The 21,655-nt window shown below is 46.8% G+C and overlaps 1 protein-coding gene across 10 annotated transcripts in view; it reads right to left on the bottom strand.

The window, feature by feature from the left end:
• Positions 1–1,759: 1,759 nt before the first annotated feature.
• The window catches only part of ARHGEF9 (Cdc42 guanine nucleotide exchange factor 9), a 222,706-nt gene continuing 202,810 nt past the window's right edge, over positions 1,760–21,655 (bottom strand). For 9 of the 10 annotated variants that reach the window (XM_042807102.1, XM_032983457.2, XM_032983453.2 and 6 more), the window contains 3 exons: positions 18,009–18,252; positions 17,227–17,295; positions 1,760–5,763 (listed from right to left, as the gene is read on the bottom strand). In XM_042807102.1, coding sequence (XP_042663036.1) covers positions 5,582–5,763; positions 17,227–17,295; positions 18,009–18,252 — 495 coding nt within the window. In that variant the 3' untranslated portion in view covers positions 1,760–5,581. The remainder of the gene's footprint in view (positions 5,764–17,226; positions 17,296–18,008; positions 18,253–21,655) is intronic. The other variant, XM_032983449.2, reaches the window with a different exon arrangement.

The raw sequence follows: 21,655 nt of genomic DNA, 5'->3' as shown, positions 1-21,655 counted from the left end.
GGTAGCTGGAGAAAGCTAAAAACAAATACTGTCGCTAAATGAAATACATAAATCGATTTATCAACTACAGGCTGCAGGGGCAATCCCGGCCACGGAGTGCTCTTCTCTCTGACCACGCCAGGAAAGCCAGCCAGGGCTGGCAGCGTGTCGCAGGGGCATGGAGGTTGTTGATTGCTTCTGAATGAGCTTTGGTGGTGCTCTTGCTCCCAGCACGCCTGCTGGGTGATTGGGTTCCTTCCCCATTCCCTTGTCGCCAGAGCTTTTTTTGGTACCTTACGCAGCTTGGGCAGCCCTGAGCACCTCCCCTCCCTTCTCCCCCCCCCCAGCTCACATTTGCAAACCTGGAGGCAAGTGCAAAATTCTGGCAATATCGGTGCAAATTCTGGCCCGCAAAGACGGCGGTGTGGGTAGGAGAGGTGTCCTTCAAGGGGAGGTTTTATACCTCACTGCATTCTCTGCTCTCCCCGCCAGCATGCTTTGGAAACTGCGCTGGGCCAAGCCCCCCGAGTGACTTCAGTTAGGCGCTACAAGAGGAACAGGATCATTCAGGCAGGTGAACCCCAGCGCGGCACCAATGTCCTCTTCCTTGCAAGCAATAACGTCAGCAAGAGGAAAAAAAAGCTCAGCTTGGGGTGTTGCTGAAGCAGGAGGCAAATGTGAAGCGGTGATGTTTGAGGTCTGGGGGAGCCTGCTCCTGAGCCTGCTGGCCCCGCAGAAGCCTTTGTGCTCGGAGCTTTGTCTCTCTCCCATCTCTCTCTCTCTTTCTCCCAGAGCAGAGCTGCCAGGGTTTGGCATTTTTTTTTTTTTTTTTTCGGTAGTCCCTTGTCTGACCGGTTTCCTAATCCATGTGGGCTGAAGATGCTGTCAGTCCGTGTGCCAGCGACCCGGCCGTGGCTCGCCCGGACAGGCGCCCGCAGGACAGGCGGGAAAGAGCAGAAAGTCGGTGTCGTTCCCGAAAACGCAGCCCGGGGACGTGCGCCTGTGTGTTCCTGCACGTGACGACAGGCATCGCTCCCAACCGCGACCGGGTCTGGACCCCACGGTGTCATAACCCCCCTTTCCTTGGTTATAACTGTATTTCGGGGCTGCCTAGAAATACACGACTCAACTTGTCTTACCTGCAAAACGCCCCTGGGTTTCTGGGGAGAGCACTTTGCATTTCGGGGGTAAAGCACCCGGTTCCTTTTCCCTGTGGGCACTTGCTGCCTCCGCACCAAGGGAAAAGCAGGGCAGGAGCCTGCTCAGCTCCTCGGGCTCAGCGCCCTGCAGTGGAGCAGCGTGTGGCCAGGCTCCCTCCCCTCAAAAACCCACCCCCCTGCTCTACATCCACGGGCTCTGAAATGCTGCTTACGTCACTCCCAACGTATTTGTGATTAGAGGGCTGTTTGGAGAATTCGGCCCTCGGGGAGTTTGGGCTGGAGCCGAGCAAAGGTCAGTGACAGAAAGCCCTTTAAACCCGCGTTTAGCAGAAGACCCGATCCAAGCTCCGCTTAGAGCAACCCCTGCCAGCACTTGCAAGGCGGTCGTGTGTCAGCGTGGAACCTCCAGCTACTCATTAATCACTTCACTCAGTTCAGATGGAGGACACAAAGCAAGGGGGAGGTGGGATATTTCCAGAACAAACCTATTTTTTGGTTACACACGAATGTCTTGGTGTCTGCTTTGCTGACAAGCTGGAGCCCCACCCCAGCCATTCGTGCTCAGCCTTTGGGAAAAGAGTGAGACCGCTCTGAGGAAAATGATTTAAAATGCCTTCAGATGCCTTTTCACTTCTTTTTATTTAATTCCATAAATATTTTCATAAGGCTCAGTGTCTTTACAACACTTTTTTAAACACTTTTTTTTGTTTGTTTTATACACACAACTTTGACACTTGTTTGACAGGGTCAAACAGTCCAATATAAACAAAATAATAAAACTGGCAAGTGCGGATCAGCTGGGTTACCAAAATCCTTTTTTTTTTTTTTTTTTTTTTTTGCTCTTACTGTTAAAACCCCAAAAGCACTAAAATATCAGTATTTGGCTTCAAACTAGAATTTTAAAAACCTTTTTTTTTTTTTTTTTAAATTCTCTGCTACAAGTCCCTGTCGTCATAGTGCCTTTAAACTCCTACAGACTCTTCTTTTCTTCTTAAGGAAAAATAAGCTCGGTGATGCCATGCAGAACTTACAATAGCTACTAAATATACATGTTCCCTGAAATGTAGCTGCAATGAAAAGATGACAGAGCATAAAGAGAACAAAACCAGAAACCCAAAGCACCACAGTGTACTATCAATAACATTGCAGTGGACGGCCAGTGACCATCCAGAAACTGAAACAAATTTCAAATATATTTCTCTATGTATTATTTTCTATTTACAACTGTTAGATGCACCTAGGTTGGTTCTTGTTTGATCTTTTTGGAGAGGGTGGGGAGGCGAAAGTCTTGAATTTAGATCCTCTGTTCTAGTGTCTAGGTCAAGGGGTAATGCATGTCATTTACCTAGGGAAGAGGGTATTTTTATTCTTTATATATAGAGAGAAATTCAGCCAGAGAAATACCGTAAACATGTAAGTTTGTTACAACTCTCTTGTTTCTGCATGTGGGATGGCAAGTGGGTTCCTCCTGTCTGGCATTGAAATGAAAGTCTGTACCAGATGCTCAGTCAAAATCCCCCCAACCCGATTGCACCTGCGCTGCTCCCAGCGCCTCCAGCCGCGGCCGCCCAGCCCCGCTCCCTATTGGGAAAAGCCACGGTTGGCAGCAAAAGTGGGACCCAGTGCTGGTTCTTCTTTGTGACAATGCTCCATCTCTTGCAGCACCTTGGCAATTTATGGAGGGGAAGAGCTTTCTTGAAGGCCATTGCCTGAGAGCCAAGCCCCTCTTCCCTCTGGAACAAACGCCTGCATCTGCTTTGCCTGCTGCCTGGCTTCGGCAAGCACGAGCAATGCTAGCTTGTTTTAGCTTTCCATTTAAGAAAGAAGCTGCGAGTCCAACAAGTGGCCTTGTCAGATCAAGCGAGTCTTGATTTATGATGCAAATAATGGTGTGGCGGTGGTGTTTCTTTTTTCCTAGTGCTGAATATTTAGGAAGCATCTTCTCATAAAAATTATGGATGTCTCATTCTCACTCTCTGAGGCACAAAACAGTAAATGAACAGGCTTAACTAATGTGCTTGTTACTTTTTTCCCCTAAGCAATTAAAAAGGCAAAGGAATAGTGAAATTTTCATCACGTTGAGAATAGTTTGTAATCTCTCTCTTTCTCTCTCTCTCTGCATCTCTCCAGCCATTCAGAAATAGTAAAACATTCAGTTAACTTCTGAGATCCCACCTCATTCACTTCTTTAAATACCCATTCTGTTAAAGAAACAAAATGATATTTGCTACATATTCAGTATTAAAATCTGACCATAAAAATGCAAAGATAGAAAAGAGCATAAAAATAATTTCTGATATAAAATTGGGTTGCTTCCTATTTGGGATTCCCGGTGTTTCGCTGCTGCCTGTCACAGAGGGGCCACTCTTCCTCTCCAAAACACTAATCTGGCTTTGCTGTTCATTGATAGTTTCTAGATTACTAAAAAGTGCTGAGCTTATTTTTGTACTTACAATATAAAATACAGCCACTGCCTTGTAACATGCCCTGAAATAAAGCAGGCTCCCACGGAAACACTGAAATCACACTCTCTGCTCTTCCCATTCGCTTGTATTTCTTAGGGGAGGAAAAAAATATGTCTCCACGCTAGTTGGCCTGGGGTGCTTGTGTGGTGTATCAGATTCAAAAGAAAATGATAAATACCGTGATCAATCACTTCTTCCCACACTTTAAAAGTAGCTTGCAGAGTAGCTCTGCAAGTTTTTAAGTTCATCTTCTAAATCTGGTTAAACAGGCTCGTTTGCCCTAGGAAAAAAAAAAAAAAAAAAGGCATCCTACTGCAGAACGATTTGTTTTACAAGCTTAAACGTAAGCTTTTGCGCTTGTAAACAAATGTACTTAAGGCTGAAATTGTAGGAAGTGTCTTTGAAAACAGGGGCATGAATCTCCAGAGGGAGAAAAAGAGAGAGAAAGAGGCCCGGAGAGTTTAGCTAATCACTCCAGAGCCCACTGACCCTGATACACCTCTGCTGAGCCACTGATGCTGTTTCGGTTGAACTGATCACTGATTTAGCTTAGTAATCGGGGCTGTAGGGCTAAACTTCTCAGGTCACATCTGGATCTTTCCTGAAAGGCAGTTCTCAACTCCTCTGCAGCTCGAGGTCCATTAAATACCAGGTAAATATTTTCAATTACTTGGGCGGTGAGCCTGCTGCTAAGGGGTGGCTACCGGCAGCTCGTGTTTGGCTTGGGAGGTCGGTGCCCGAGCGAGGGCAGGGCTCTTGCATGGACTGGAGTGAGAGCAGGCAGCGTGTGCAATCACCGGGCCTCGCTTTTGGGGTCACTGCTCCTGTAAATGGCAATTTAGTGGTTCAGTAACGCGGTACTGTGCAGGCGTGAGTGTGGCCAGCAGGATGGGACCTTAGTTCCTGAAGAAAGAAAACTGGCCATTCGTTGGAGCCTAATAGCCAATTTTCCTCTCGCTGGGATGGAGGGCGTGAAGCCATCGGTTTTTAAGCTTTTATCTTTGCATGGAAAACAAAGATAGGAGTGGGCTTTTCAGAGTCGTGTCTCAGCTTAAAAAGAAAACAAATCAAAGATAACCCCACAGAAATAAAACTAAATGCAAAAGAAACAAAAGCCCCTGATATTCTTTTCTCAGTCCTACTCCGAGTGCGAACAAATCACACTGAACTGAGAAAAAGACAGTGCTTAAAAAAAAAAAAAAAAAAAAAAAAGGCAAAAAATTAACAGAGGAAACCCCATCTCTCGCTTCCTCAATAGCCGATACCCCTTCTGCTTCTTTTCACCTGCCCACAACAAAACAGTTAAAGCCAGAGAAATACTGCGCAGCAGAGCGTGGTGCACAAGGGAGCACATCCAGACAGGCACGAGTCAGACCAGAGAATGCAGGATGGGACGGGGACGGGGACGGGGACGATGCTCTTCGCTGAAATGGCAACTCCGGGACAGCCAAGGAAGGGACGGAGAGGGAGGGAGAGGGAGCAGAGACCTCCCGGCACTCCAAAAAACAAACAACACCCCCCCCCCCCATAAATAAAATCAAATAAAATATACACCAATGTAGTCCATGAGGAACTTCGATGACGAATTCACACAAGCGAGAAAGCATTCTGGGATGCCAATGACGACTTGAATGAAAATGAAGAAGGAAGGAAAAAAAAAAAAAAAATAAAATGTCCGACCAATGGAATAAAATAAAATAGGTCACATGATTAGAAATCATTGGTGCTTCCTAGTATCTAGTAGCAGATTGCTTCCCAAAAACAACAAAAAAAGTTTTTGGTCCTTCTATATATATACATATATGTATATATATTATTATTTTTAAAATGTGTGTGTGTGTGTATATATATATGTATATATATATTTAGTTGCAACAGTGCTTCTCCGAAAAAAGGTCCATCTATAAATATAATTTTATTTCTTTTTATTTTTAAATTTTAGTTCTTTTAAGTTAAAATTCTCCATCTCTCTAGGTATTATTTTTTGAATGGTGTTAACCTGCTGAAGTTTTGCCAGAATGGTGCCTGGCTGCGTCTGGGTTCGGTGAACTCGAAGACCTGGGACTGGGATATGCCATCTGTCACCATGTATTGTCCCTGATTTAATGGATCCTGGGGTGGTGGGTAGGCTGGAGGAACCGACTTGGAGTAGCTCACACCTGCATCGATGATTGGGGGGAAAAAGAAACAGATCAGTCAAAGTGCAATTGGGTCAAATAGTCTTTCTTCGTCATGCTATCGCTTCTTATCACTTAATTACCAGGGTCCCAAACAACAGGGAGACGTGCTAGAGACGGCAAATCTACGGAGGAACGCAGCAGCTGCCTCAACTCTCAGCTCAGAGGCCACCTACGCTAGACCACGAGTTGAAGATTTGGAGAAGAGCCATTCCTTCTGTACTGGCAGAGTTTCGCCTGCCCTACGTGGAAAAGTCCTGCGTGACCTAACGCGGCACAAAGGCGGCCAGGCCGTAGGCAGCCCCGGTCTGGTCAGACGAAGGCAGCCAACCTCACCGCTCAGCCCCCTGGGCAAATTTCACACTTGCTGGTTCCAAGCTCGTTGCCACCCTCCCTCCCAGCTACACTTAGAAAGCATTTTTTTTTTTTTTTTTTCCCACACCCCCCACACCCCCCATCCCTCCCCCCCCCGAGCAGCGTGACCCCGAGGGCCGCTCGGCCCCGGTTCCTGCGCCAGAAGGGAGCAGAGCTGCTTTGGAAGGAAGCGCTACGCTGCGGGGACCCGCGCCGCTTCAGCGCTAATCTGCCTCTACCAAGGGCAGCTCAGATTGTAGGACTTTTCCATAGGGTTCGTTTTCAATTTACCAGTCTGGTTTCAGCCCAAAAGGGCTGCACGCGCCGCAGAAAAGGCTGATTCTGCTCAATCCAAACTGGTAGCAGTGGAGGGACTGGCAAGGCTACGCTTCCAGGTTCGAGAGGCGTAATTCCCACACTGGTGAGCCACAGGTCCTGCGCAGGAACGGACGGGGTGAGGGGACGCTGCCCTTACAGCCTTCCCACGGGAAGGGGGAGCTTCAGCAAGCTGGGACCTACGCAACCTCTTGTAAAGGATGGTGTAGAAAGGGTGGCTCTGGGTTGAATGGAAGCGGAACAGGAGGGAGGCGTGTCACCGCCAAAGTGCAGACTACAGGGAACAGCACTCTAGCTACTTCTGCATTTATTTCCTTCCCCGCAACACCACTGGCGAGGGATAATCCCTCCGTCAGCCTCAGGGTAGCGTGATCGGCTGGAAACCACAACTCCAGAGAAGGGCAGGGAGGAGAGAGGAGCTCTGAAGCAGGTTGCTGTAAGCTCTGGCCATCTCTGGATCCCCTCTGCTGCATGCAGAACTGCTCTTCCTTCCGCGGGGAGGGCAGCCCCGGCCGCGTGTCGGGTGGCAGCTTCGCAAGGGCCATCTCGAGGCCATCGCCTCCCCTGGTTTTAACCGCAGGAGCGAGGCGACTCTACCCAAGTAGATCAGTGTCCTCATCTGGAAAGCGGGATGGCATCACCCACCTACCTCACACGAGGGTTGTGAAGCTAAATTAATTAATGTTTGTAAAACACTTTGAGATCCTCGGCTGGGAAGGTGCTAGAGAAGGCAAAATACGGTGATTAGCACCCAGGTACCACAGCAACGTGTGTAAAAGAAATGCAACTCTCTGCATTCAGTTAGCGGTTCCTACCCACACACAAACACATGCTTTGGGGGACCAGCGCTGGCCGGCCCGGGCACACGGAGGCTGCACACAGTCGGGTACTTACAGACAAAGGAAAAAAGCCTCACAAAAATGCACTCACGGAGCTCATCAGACAACTTTTGTACGTTGCTGCCTTACAGTTCAGGACCTCTTTTAGATACAAAGCTAAGGCTTTAGTATGGCTTTACAAAAGAGAATTAATTTTCTTCCCCTTGCTATAGAATTTACCAAGCAAGGGTTGTTAAAATCCTCAAAAGGTTCAGACCAAATGGAGATATCAGCTTGACTATGTCTAACTGGTTTTCCCCTTCTTTACAGCAAAATACCGTCGAACCATGCAGCTCTCTGTCCACTGTAGGGAGTAACCAAAGAGCTTTCCTTACGGTGGACAAAAAAAATGCTCCATGATTCATACCTATGAACCTTTAACAAATTCATCACCGTGAATATTTCATACTTATTTGAAAAGAACAACCTGGAGACGTTCTGCATTTGTAGCTGCATGCTGGAATAGTTACTGATCAACAAGTTTTCTACTCTGTCTTGCCCAAGCTCCTCTCTCCCACGGACAGCCTGCAGAGCAGAGTGCAGCCCCAGAGCCCTTGCTGTCCGGGGGTCAAACCTGGACAGGGTGACTTTGAGGATCCCTGAGCCAACGTCTGCACCGCCCTCGTTGGCAGGCCCCAAGCTGCAAAATTCAATTTGACTTTACCGCACTATTTGATTTAAGCCAATGATGTCCCATAAGGCTGGAGCATGGGCTGGTGCTCATCTCTGCCCTACCTCCTCCAGCCCTTCTTCTACCAGTGTCCTGCTCCGACTTGCCTTGCTGAAGGCACGACAACGTGCCGGCAGCGTAACCAACTGCAGCGGCTGCTCCGGAGGGCAAACTCCAGCCCTAAACCCATACAAGAGCGCAGACAGTCCCCTGGAGGCCACCAGCCTTTAGTGCCTTGGCCGCTTTTCCCAGCAGAGACGGGTGAGGAATTCTAGGATGTGTGGGAAGGTTAGGATCTGGTACAGGTCCCTTACACGGCTGGAGTTGGGAAATACATCTTCTGTCTGGTAAGTGCTTTGGATCTTTGACTGACCCAAAGGACCAGGAATTACTTCAAAGGCAACTAATCCTTGCGTCACCAAGTTTACTAACTAATGTGCAACACAAAAGAGCTGTGAATCTAACGCTGCTACTAAGGGACATGCGGCAGTTGTTTCTAGCTTTGGAAGACCTTAAAACCACACTGCTTTAATGACGTGGCCCAATGTCTTTTGTTTCCTGTGGCTGCAGAGTAGCAGTCAGCCTTGTGACGAGCTGGGCTGAGCTTTTGACCGTCTCTACACCGATTTGTGGAGGGTGAACTAATGTATTTTAATCATGATACAGAAATGCTACGAAAACTACTGGATCAGCAAAATGTTATGCGCTTGGAAGGCTGAAGAAGTAGAGAAAGGACAGTCTGGCTGAAGTCCTCTGACATTGATGGAGTTACACGGCAAGGAATGTGATCCAGAGTCTGTCTTCTCCAAAAGAGAAAAAGGCAGACTCCCCTGGCCAGATCACTAGCAAGCCCCGTTCAGTTCTTTCCTAAAATAGGCTTTTTGGTCCAATCTCCTGAAAAATATCTATCCTTGCTTGAAACATACCCATGCACACACTGCCACTTCCCTCAGTAAAGAAGCTCAGACCCATATTCTCAAAGTTGTATGTGCGGCCCTGCCTGAGGATCTAGGCTATTGGCATTAACATCTAAGCTGGATGAACGTCAAAAGCTCCTGGCTGGCTCTAACTTGAATAAGCAGCCGAAGATTTGCATATTTATCATATTTATCAAATGGCCTTCATGGCCTAAATAATCAAAACTGCGGATCTCAATGCCATGCATAATTACCGTGTGTTTGTGGGCATGCAAATAAAAACATTTGGGCTCTAGCAAGTCAGGCTGATGATTCCATAAGAATACATTTTCTTGTGAAACTGTGATACAGAACTTTGCAATAGCTTGAGGTGCCCCACGAATGGCTTTGGGTTTCTTGTTTTTGTTTTTTGTTTTTTTTTTTTTTTTGGACATACCCACGTTCTTGAAAAGGTAGAACATGGGAATTGGTGGGGGGAGGAGGGAGCTCCACCTAATCTGCTCATTTTAAAATCCTGGGAGAAAGTATGGTGGGCTGGTATTTTTCTGTTCTGCTCTGAAGTGGTTTGCTCCCTCATCAGAACTTGGGGCCGTTGTGCAAAATTGTCCCTTAAGGGATTTCTTTTTTTCTGTATGCAAAGCCACAACTCCACTGCAATTCAACAGAAAGAAATGAGCAAAGCTCTTTTCCAATGCAATTTTGGGCTGCTTGGCAAACAGAATTCAAAGTGCAGAGGGAAAGAATCGATAGGTAAGTAATGATTTCTAGACACAGCTGCTGCGCTGCCTTTCCAAGGCGTAAGAAAGCAGCTACACACCGGTGACCAGACTTGGAGCTCCTTCTGCTGGTTCACGCATAATTCTGCACTGTGACAGAATATAAAGGCTGCAGCTGCATAGCAAGATCGTTCAGCAGGGTGGGGGTTGTGGAAATCTGTTCAGAATGAGAAAAAGAAAACTCCAGGGTTTATAATTTGGCTAGACAAAACTGGTAAAGAGAGATGCTGCGCTGTCAGCTGAAATCATGGCTTTTTTTAGTACTCGGCAGCGTCACTTGGAATCTTTCTGATTTCTCAGCTCAGAAGAAAACAATTATAAAGACTTAAAGCTGTCTCTTTTCCCCTTCTAGTTCCTTTTTGCCAAAGTGTCTCTGCTATTTGAGGTTACAACACGACTTCGGTAGCTCTTGAAGATTTTGGAGCACGCTATTAACTCACAGGCAATCCATACGGACACGTGCAGACAGAGCCAGTTATAACAGAGCAGGACAGCTACATTAACATTGCACCTCTCAAGAGTTAATGCAAAATAGACACAGAATACACTCGCATTTGCCTGCATATAACCATGGAAACTTGCCTGACAAGCTGCTTATTCCATCCTCAACCTTTAAGATTTTAGCTTTTACTTTGATCAGGAGCTATTCCATAGGCTCTTCTTCTACCTAGCTGTCTAGATAGCAGGCTGTTTGTTAGCCAGACTTGAGTGGGAGACAATAAAATAGCAGCACCTGCTTTCTGCACTGGCCGAGCGGCGGCCGCTGGTGGGACGGGAAGCAGCGCTGCGCTGCGGAACCTTTCATCTCCCCGTGATCTCCACAGCAGCTGAGCCAACCTGCGTCCTTCGGGAGCCAGGCTCAAAAATCCCAGAAAGTCAGTTTCCTTCTGAATATTGTAGCCCATGCACAAGGTGGGGTAGGCGGGAACGTGCCTCAAGACCACTAATCGTTGTATGGTTACTTACTCCTGCAACAGCGACAAGTTTCATTTAAAGAAATGCGAAGCAGTAATGGCTGAACGGGTACAGCCCTTTGCCTTTCTTCAGCACATTTCAACAGAGGATCTCAAAGCACTTCACCACGATTCACTTGGTTGCTGCTACGTTTAGAGTTGGCAAACTATGCTGTGTCTGACATCAATTCTGCTCCCTGATAGCAGAGAGAGTTTTTACAGCAGGAGGTGTGGATGGCAGCTGCCGAGAGGAGACGTCTGCCTCCGAAGGCAGGCCCGAGCAGCCGCGCGCTCCACCGGGTTACGCTTCCACGTTAAACTACCCGACTCAACCTCTGTCGTCCTCGTCCAAGTCAAGAGGAGTTGAAGCGGTGCGTTAGCCACGGCTCTTTACACAGCTGGGGATTTTATTCAACGGCCTGGCAAAGGTAGATGCTACCGGGGATGGTACTGGTGAGGAAGAATATGCCTCAGCTCCCTTTTCTAAGCGCTGGCCTAACTTCTCTGTGTTGGAGGAGGAGGGAGGGAAAGAGGGCAACTGCAGCTTGAGAAATGCAGTGGAGGAAAACAGTAATCCTGTGTCCTGGCCGTTCCACAGCCAGCTGCAGTAGCTACAAATACTGAAGGAACTTGACCTTCCTGAGTCTATTTATCAAGTCTGCTTCTGCAACCTGATGTCATTAGGCTAGACATTAAGATAATGATTCCTCATGTGATATGCAAAAGCTAAGCTAGGCAAGATGGAATAAACAATACCAGGGCTTTATCATTCAAAGCCAGGTGAAAACCAATTTCTCCCATCTTGTATTTATATAGCCTCCCTCTCCTCCAGCATTCTGTACACTGATAGCAAAGATCACTCCGTTAGTTTCATTGATAGGAAGAGATCAGTTCATCCATCACTGCCTTGAAATGCCGCCTCTTCTATGTAGCAACACTGCTCCTTACCTAAAATACCTCACAGATTGAAAGTGCAGGAGTATCTGGGCTGACAAACTTATTTTACTTGGAATCTCGGCATGACACTGATGTCAACATCTTGGCTCTTCAAACAAGCGCCAATGGGAAACCCAAGAGGCCTGTTTCACATCTCACCAAAAAAATCCCCTGGAGAACTTCCTCAGAAGCATGTGCCCATTGCTGAGTCGCCAGTACCATCCTTAGAGGTCTCCCAGCCGAGAATTTGTTCACGATTTGCCTTCACTTGTGTATCTGACCAGCTCTCGGATGATACTACTGACTCCATCTGGGTTACTGATGCCCTGAGCGAGAAGCCATCCATCCATCCATCCATCCATCCATCCATCCATCCATCCATCCATCCATCCATCCATCCATCCATCCATCCATCCATCCATCCATCCATCCATCCATCCATCCATCCATCCATCCATCCATCCATCCATCCATCCATCTATCCATCTATCTATCCATCCATCCATCCATCCACCCATCCATCCATCTATCCATACATCTATCCATCCATCTATCTATCCATCTATCCATCCATCTATCTATCCATCTATCCATCTATCTATCTATCCATCTATCTATCTATCCATCCATCTATCCATCCATCCATCTATCTATCCATCTATTCATCCATCCATCCGTCCGTCCGTCCGTCCGTCCGTCCGTCCATCCATCCGTCCATCCGTCCCATCACCAGTGAGACTAGTGTTTGTGGACCCAGAGCACGGAGTGCTGGCTGAGCTGCTGACAGGCACTGCGTAACGCCTGCGTTTTGGAGGGTTTGGGTAGGGTCTGTATTTTACAAGTGATGGGATAAGCTCTGTGATTTCCCTGAATCTGTGGGGAAATACCACCGAGAACACAATTAGCTCCATTCTTTCACCTACACTGTGGGAAGCCCTGTGAAAAAAGGGAAGTGACCCTGATTATCTGAAAATGCAAATGCCCCTCTGTTTTAAAGTGGTTAGTCTATGTGTTGCTCAGTCTCTTTCAATCCCCCCGAGGCTGTGCTTACATGTGTGAATAGGATGGGGAAACATGCCGGGGCCACGTCAATCATGTTAGCAAAGAAGATGCAATAAATTAGGCTTAAACGTTCAGGAGAACCACGGGAGGTACCTACAGACTTTGCTACCTGGCAAGACCTGTCCTGGCCAGCTGGCTGAAGCCGGCACAAGCGCGCTGACAAGCAGTCACCTCGGTTTGAAGTGCAGACGTGTGAGAAGTCAGGGAAAAGCTGCTGGGCGTTTAGGTCAGGGTTTTTATGACATAGTTTGCTGTGAGCTCAAGTGATCAGAAAGGGAGAAATTAGCAGGGAAATTCAGTGATTCGGAGGGTGTTTTACTGCAGGCCAAAGCAGTTCATGCTGGCTGGTGATTTAACCCCTGCTGGGTTTGCATAGCTGAGTATTTATGGGCAGATTTAATGACAGCATCCTTCTAAGCTCAGGGTTAGGGGTGACAGTGATTAAATGTATGTTTCCTTCCTTCTGCAAGTCCCAGACCACCAGGCTAAAGACTTGTCTGGGCTGAGGGCATCTGCTTTGGTGGAGCTGTGGCACAGTGCAGAGGAGAATGCAGAGGACAGAGAGAAGGGCACGAAGGAGCTGGCTCACAGCATGGGTCTGAAGAGCTCTCCTAGGGTGGGAAACCCTCCCACCGAGCACTGAGGTAATTTCTTTAAATGTGAACAGACATTTCATTTTCCAAAATGGAAACATCAGTGGGAAACGGTGCTTTAGGAATGGGGTCTCCTTCCAGGGCACTGGAACCTCTAATCCCTCTGACAGCCCTGGCTGAACAGCTCCTAGGAACATGAGCAGAAATCCCTTAAGTGTACACGCAGTCCTGCATGGGGACAGATGTGGGGAAAGCCGAGGGTCAGAAAAGTGACTGATTCTGCAAGCTGCAAACACTAATCATTGGAAGGGGGATTACAGGTGGCCAGCGGAACGGAAGCCCTTGATGGACAGAGACACCAAAGGAGCCTTCTGTTTCCAAATGCTTAGAAATGGGAAAAAACACCCTGGCTAATCCTGTGTCTACGTTAAGGACGGACTGGGGATCCACAAGGGATCCATTTTCAAGGGAACTTTAGACTCATTTCCACCGCTTTAGCCAATAACGAGCGCAGTTCTGGAAGCACAACTCGATGCTATCTTAATGCTGCAGAGTCAGTGCAGGCAGCGGGGCTCCTCAGTGGCACCTGGACTTACCTGCAGAAAAGCCGCACGCTTGGCTGGCGGTAGCTTAAAAAGGGCTCTGGGGTTTTTTTGTTGTTTTTGTAAGTCAAGACAAATAAATTTCTCTGTTACTTTACTACTTCTAGGAGACACCACACTGCATGCTATTTCCAGTTACCACGCTGACATTGAAAGAAGCTAACGGGCAGTAACCGAGAGGCAAAATCTTGAACAATCAATGCAAAAAGAAAAAAACAACAACAAACAGCCCTTCACTCCCTCCCTCCGTAAGGTGCAGAGCCAACACTACCCATTTACTTTATATCTAATGGACTTAAAAAAATTGGTTTAATGCTGTCTTAAGGCACCTGGTCTAATATCATTACGTCTTGCCCAACCCAGTAAGTAGTGCAAATCCCAGTATATTGCTGAAATCTGACCTTGCGCATCATTAAGTCGATTTGGGAGGAAGCCTGGCACTGCGCGCGTGCACGCATTTCTGCGCAGACGTGAGCGTGAGGAGGGGGCTGCTTCCAGAGGGGGCTGACTTGTGCCCCTCAGAGGACCCTCGTTTGGGGACCAAAAATCTTCTCAAAACGCTGAGAGTTGCCTTCTCTCTTAATCACCTGGATAAAGTTCCCATTAGTTTAAAAAGCAATGTTTTAAGGTTTCTTCTCCCACTGGCAGCCGATCTCCTGGCGTCTCTCCCTCACCTGCTGCAGCCAGTGGTAGTTTAAATGCTGCTGTTTCGCACGCACGCCAGCCAGCTCCGGGGTAATTCTTCTGGGAGGTGTGGTACAACAGTGCAGCAAATAAGCAGCAGTTTATACTATTTGAAAAATGTTTTTCTGCTTCACCTCTAACAAAGTTGGTTGCGTTTTCCATTTCACCTCCTTCACAGCTTTTCTCTCTTCCTTAAGTATTCTGTGACAGGGAAATTACCATGGTTTCCCATTTAGGAGGTGGAGGGAACAACTGAGATAATTGAGAAACAAGCCTGTAATAGGCATCCCCTGCCACGGGAGCAGAGCTCTCGACATGTCAGGCTGGGCTGTGGAGTCATCAAGCCCTGCTGTAGCCACTGAGACCTGTCCTGCCAGGTCCGCAAATCGAAACGAGTCAACAGTTCAGCTGACTGCAGTGGAAGTACTCCTGCTCCTGAAGGGCTTCACTGCTTTCCAGGTGTACCTGATGCTGCAAAACCCACCCGAGAGCGCTGTGGGAGGCTGCGTGGGGAGGGCAGAGGCAGCAGCCCCCGGCACAGGCGCACCCAGCCCTGGGAACTCCACCTCAGCCTCAGCAACACGGCCCCCAGGGCTTGCCAAGGGCTTTGGCAGAAAAACCTGTTGGCAATATATGTAAAATGCACGTGGCAAGATTCAAAAAGTCAGTCACTAAAAGCCAGCTCTCAGGAATTTCCTCCTACCCCCGCTCTTCTGAGCAATGCCACCAGCTCCGGCAGCCTCGTGCATTTCTTTGGGTTGTGGGCACAAGACAAACCACAGAGTAAGAAAACTAAGAGTTTTCAGCCAATGGTCAGCGCCAGTACTTAATTTCATTAATCTGAGACTGGGCTACGATTATCACAATGTAGGACAAAAGAAACAGAGTTACCAACTTAATGACCCGACCCTATTTGTTCTTCTTCAGGTTCCATGTCTTAAGTAAAACAACCAGGTTTTGCATAATTTGATGCTTGGGGTCTGACTGCATCTCTGTCTGACACGAGTACGTCATCTCACAAAAAGAACTGCCAGTGTTACAGCATAAACTCGTTCTTCATAAAAGAAATGCTGACTGGTGTTTTAGGAGCTAATTAATTTTATCAGCGGAGAAGTCTAAGATAATAGCCCCTGCTTTTTCATCTCAGAGAGAAAGAGAGAGAAAGAGAAAGAGAGAAAACAAGAGAGCAATTGCTGTGTAAGAAATAAGTATGGTTAGGCATGTTGTATTTGTCAGGATGCAAGTCCAGTGATTTAAGTGGGAATACTGGTAGGCATGCTCAGGCACCTTTGAACTGTGTCACCTAATGACTGAAGAGTACAATTATTAATCAATTAATACCGTAATTAATCATATAATTAAGTGAACAGCAAATGAATAATTTAAACTGTTTTGGTCATGGCCATCATGCAACTCGGTTTCTTCAATTTTCCAGTTGCCGTAATCGCCGCGGTTGCTCCCGTGCTGAGGGACAAGCATGCAAGTGCTGAGGGGGGGAATCTGCAAAACCGAGCTCGTCACGGCATCCGCTCCTGCCTCAACTACACAGACGTTGTGTAAGAAAGACAGGCGGCCCTGGGCCCCTTTTTAGGGGCGTGCGTACTTAGCAAATCTGGCCAGGAGAGTTTTTAGAGAACATCTCAGAAGACAACATAGGAAGTTAGTAGAGAGGAGAAGACTAATGACAATGGAGAGACACAGCAAACCAAGGTGTTTACAGTTGCCCTAGCGAACCACTACTGGACCAGCAAAGCCAGTAGACAACAAACAGGTGAGGCAGAAAGCAAAATGCTCCTTCAACTTTTGCAAAAAAACAACCCAATGTCTGTGCAAAGCAGGGATGAATCTGCCTGGAACTGACTGTAGCCAAGAAGTGATGAGTTCTCTCAAAACCCATTTACAGGTCTAGTTGTGCCCACGGTACTTTGGTAACGAATCGATATGTCTATGACTCTGTGAAGCTTTGGGAAACTTGAAAAATGACCTCTCTGACTTGCCCTTCGTATTCACTATTTCAAAACCTGTAGTTGCAAGAGTTATTGCAAGAGATAATTAACACTGGCCATTTCGCCAGTTGAGCTCTGTTTAATATCTAGCATGGCATTTATTAGTTGGCTGTAGCCTGACTGGGTGGGGGAATGAATGTGACATTAGAGAGATAAAATGTCTTTACTAAGATACTTTATTTCCTAGACCTGATGCTACTGTGCTGTCCTTAAAAAGTTATAGGTAGCCCCGGGAAACGTGAGTGTCCCCTTTCCAAAAGGAGGAAAGGGGTAGATCCCTCACCATCTCCAGTATTTTAGCCATCTTTCTTTCCTTGCTAATGGGAGACTTTGGGAATTAGCAGAACCCCTACATATCTCCGCACTCACTCCCATTTCAGCCTGAGATAAACAACTGAGAGAGATTTCTGCCCCCAGGGACAGCTTCTGCACATCAGACTGGAGACACGAGATCAAATTCATCTCTGGTGAAATTCCACTGGCTTCAACCACATTAGACCAGAGATTAATTTGGCCCACAGATACATTAAGAAAGGATACAAAGCACAAACGGTATTTTATATAAAAAGAGAAAGGGGAGGGGGAAATTCAAGGGGGATGCTGGATCCTAACCCAGCAGGATTCAGCCCAGCCCGCTCCACCCTCACATCACCAGGCACAGTGCATGTTGCCGGTTACCTTTTTGCTTACTGACTTTCTTTACTGTCATTGCCGCTTGCCGCTTTTGATTTTCAGAAATTTCAAAGCCTGAAAAAGGGAACACGGCAAACACAATTCAGAAGATTGCTTACAAAGCCTCTTTTTTCTTTTGGGGAGGGGGGGAATGTTCTGCACTGTTTGGCAAACACTGAATGCCCTAGGTGGCAAAGCATCACCCAGTGAGCTGTGTGCATGGGCAGGTATTTTACTGAAAAGCAAATCTTCCTTGAAAGGACAGGCCTCTTTATAATCTCACTTGTGCAGGGGCTGTATGAAAAGTAAGATTAGACCCATTATTATTTACACAGTATCATAAATATGCCCAGTGCTCTACAGCTGAGCAGCACAGAGACTGAACTGATGTTGGTTACAGTCAATTTATGGGCTGATGCTGAGGGAAGGGCACGGCTGGTAAGTCACTGCCTTCGCCACCCTCCTACCCTGCGCGGGATGTGCTTAACCAGAGCAGAACTGATGCAGCCAGGAGACTCTGAAGTCAGATGGCCAAAGCCTTCCTTCTCCCGCAACACCCACGGAGGTCCAGGCTTGAAGCTATGGGCACAATTTGTTTATCGAGGGCCAAAAATAACAGTAACTGAATTGGAGGAGAGACCTATTTATGACTACGAGAGCAACCAAGGACAGCTGAACAAGGTTGAACTGTAATTGCAACTACCAAAAAATTGTGGGCTTCTCCAACAGTTGGGGCTAAATTAAGCATTACCAACAATCTCCTTTCGGATTCATTTCATATTCCTCACCTATCTTTTCATCTTCTTTTACCATCTTCCTTTCTTCTCTGAAAGCTCTAAGCCATCGTAACTTCTCCTCCAGTTTCTTGGCAAAGAATAAGTGCATTTCCTCAGTCTCCTTGTTATGAAGTTTGAAGGCATTCTTCATGCTGACATTGAAGTCATCATCTCTCCCATCTTCTATATCCACCACTTCGTACTTATCCATGTCTATGCGACCTTTGTAATACAGAATATCTCTTCGTATCAGATCCTACAGAGAGAAAAGGAGAGATGGGTTGATTGTAAGGTACTTACAGAGCCTGAACTCAGCAGGGAACTCCTGGGAGGGCTGAAGAAAAGGAAGAAGTAATGGTGAAACCTGGTCAGACTCTTCAAGCCTCATCTGCTGCGGATACATTTGTGGCTGGCTACACAAGCAGGGTATTTCATAGGCCTAAAAGAACAAAATACGAATCCCCATGTAAAATTTTGCTTGTAGGTGTGAAGAAATGCCGCTGAGTAGGTAGCATCCTTCCATCATTTCCCATGATGGGAAGTTCTGTTCCATAGGATGAAAAACTGGAAAACACGGGCCACTGGCCTGAAGGGATTCCCGTGCTGCGAACAAGGCTGTGTAGTAACATAAATCGTGCGAAATCAGCTCGGGCCTCTTTGGCAGTGCAGATCTCTGCTTCCCAAACACGTTCTCAGATTCGGGGGAGAAGGGGCCCTGCCCCTTCTCCACTTTCCATTCACACACAACTCACTGGCAAGAAAATCACCCTGATTCTCAGTTCAAAGAACTCGTAACCTCTCTCTGTCCCGTTACACCCTGGTTTTAACCTCTTGATCCAGCTTAATTTCTTTCTTTTTCCCTCCTTGGTGTTTATAACCTTCACAACCAAACCTGTTCATCCTCATCTCCCGCCTACGTTGACCATTCCCGCCTCTTGCTTTAGAGCAGCAGCCCATTTCTCTACGTCGGGAAGGGAAAAGTCAAATGGTTTCATCCTGAGTTTCTCATCACTGGTAGGAGAACCCGCGCAGCTCTGTGGGACGTGCCCAGCGCTCCCTCGGCTCCGCGCCGGCGCCAGCCGTGCCGCGGTGCTGGGTGTCGGCAGCCACCACCCCCCCGCCGACCCCCCCAGGGCAGCGGGGAGACGGCGGTGGGTGGAGGTGGCACTGAAAAAAAAGTGCCTTGAGATCTACTGTGTTCAGCTGCTCAGTCGTAAACGTGAAATTGTGGATGCTGATAAACCACAGCAAAATATAGATTATGTCCTGTTTTCCTCCTTACCCTCTTCATACTTATTTTGGCTTTGCCCAAAAAATTTTGTACTCCCTTTACTAGAACTATTCCTGATTTATACTGGTGTAAGAGGAGCGCTGGCGCCGCATCTCGATGTCTTTATAGGAGCAGATAACAAAAAAGATCATCAGAAAACAGAATGTTAATTATACAGTCATGACCACGTAAGGTGATTCAAGTTACAAGGCATACATATTTAAAAAGCCAAAATTAGCAACACACAATCAACATTTCCTTCCTCTACCCACTCTCAAAAGCCAATATTTAGGTGTATTAAATTAATTTCACTTAAATACTTCTTGATTTTTGAGAGTGCCCTAAAGATAAATGCTACGTCAAATGATTCATTTAAGAGGAAAAATAAAATCTATGTACAGCATTTACTTACTCAAAAAAGATTTAGTAGTGAGGTTTTTTTAAAGATAAGCAGTAGGTATTATTTTAAACAAATCATTGATCTTGGAAAATAAATTGTACATTGTAATTTTTTTAGCAAACTTGCCCATGGATCTGCCAGACAGTATTAACTAGCATGTGACAGGGCACTGTCGAGAGGCTCGTAGCCTTTAAAACCTGTCTCCTTCCTCTGGAATTCTCTGGGCAGGGGGGAAAATTCCATTACCCAATGCATCATGCAAGTATCTTCCTCTAGTATGCAGGCTTTGCGTAGCAATGCTGTCCAAAACACAAGAAAAGAACATTTCAGGCTGAATATGCAATAGCAAATCTTTTCTGTTTTGCCCCAACTTGGAAAATTCCTTCTTTCCTCTCCCTCCGAGCCCAGTGAAATGCTGAGGAAAGGCTGTTAGCGTCACACTAAACCTGTTCAATTAAATCAATACTGTGCACTCTGTTTAAATTTGAGTCTCGGACTAGTTCTTAGAAATAGCATCTCAAAAATCATCTCAGAAAAACTTGATAACGAATCTAATAGGAAAAAGGATGTGCTCCTTAAATTAGCCATACCAGCAACCATTCTCCTTCCCCTTGCTGCTGAAAACTTCCAAAACGCAACCCTAAACAGACTGTGCGTGTGAGATGGGTGAAGTGGGATCAAACGTACTTTTCTATGCAATATTCATGATTATGTAAAGATTTGTTCTTGAAAGGTATTACAAGAATAATCACAAACCTCTTTCTCACCCAGCTCTGAAAATATGAGGCTCTGTGCATTAGCTTTTTTCTCGCACATACTAAATGCATTTTTTTCCCCCTCTTATCTAATTTTGATTTCGAAAACATCATGAGCTATTTTTAACAGCTAACGGCAAGTGAATATTTTAACAGCTTTGTGCTGTCGTTATGCTTCCAGAGGACAACACGTGGGGCCTGGACATGCCTGACTGCACCGCTCCACGCGGTTCCCCTCGGCGGCAGGAACCGTCGCGGCCTCTGCAGGGCGGTTTAGGGGCTCCCGTGTTTCGCAGGTGTCGCCGAGTATTGGACGCGAAGATACCGGTGTTGCCTAGGAGTTATTGAAGGAGCAACGAGGAGATAATGGAATCATACAAGTGCTTTTGGAAATAAAATGGCCCCACAGAATATTATTGCTGGCAAGAACGCACTAGCGGCAAAGAAAAGCTCAGCTATCGGGGCTGCTTGCATAAAACACGAGGAGGAGAAACGCCGTGGTTTTGTCCTTGAGTGCTGAGCAAGCACGTGGGCAAATGAGGGAAAGATGGTAAGAGCAAAGCTCCCGCCTGCCTCTTTCTACTTTCATTTTGAGAAGAAACTTCAATAATGAATGTACAAGAAATGAATCATCTTTTCTCCCATCGCCCTCCCCAGAGCTCTCAGCCTCCAGCTTGGCAGGAACTTTCCGGTGGAGAAAGAGCCACTGGAGGGTGGGGAGGAGAGAAAGGTGCTGACATGGAGGAGGATGAAACCATTCCAAGTGGAACAGAAAAGCGAAAGAGCTCAGAGCAAGCCCGTGCCTGAGGTTCCCCGAGCGTGGGGCGCTGCCCTGTGCCAGCAACGCGTTTCCTTCATACTCCCACAAAAGAAGGACCGTTCCCCACTCACGGACCGCAAACTCCAGCGCCGGTACCCTAAGTCTTTAAGAGACCCTTTATTTTTCAAAGTGGTAGAGCGCATAAACATCTCCATGAACAGCGCGTGTCTGCACATGGAAAACACTTTGTACACACCTGGTTTTGAGAAAGTTCGGTCCATGCAGCAGGTTAATAACTATCACTGGATAATGTCATTTTTAATGGGCTAGGCATTTCCTACTGCCGCTTCTCCTTCCTTCCCCTCTTCTTGCCAACACTCAATAAGTGGACAATATTTCCCAACTGACTAAATTTTAACACCCATAGTGTAGGAAGCATAGTAATTATTTGATCCGTGGATATTTCATCACTTA

This window comes from Tyto alba, unplaced genomic scaffold, assembly GCF_018691265.1.
Source record: "Tyto alba isolate M040663 unplaced genomic scaffold, T.alba_DEE_v4.0 Super-Scaffold_5, whole genome shotgun sequence".
In the NCBI taxonomy this organism is placed as follows: domain Eukaryota; kingdom Metazoa; phylum Chordata; class Aves; order Strigiformes; family Tytonidae; genus Tyto; species Tyto alba.
The sequence above is the reverse complement of the archived record's forward strand: the minus strand, read 5'-3'. Positions and strand labels throughout refer to the sequence as shown.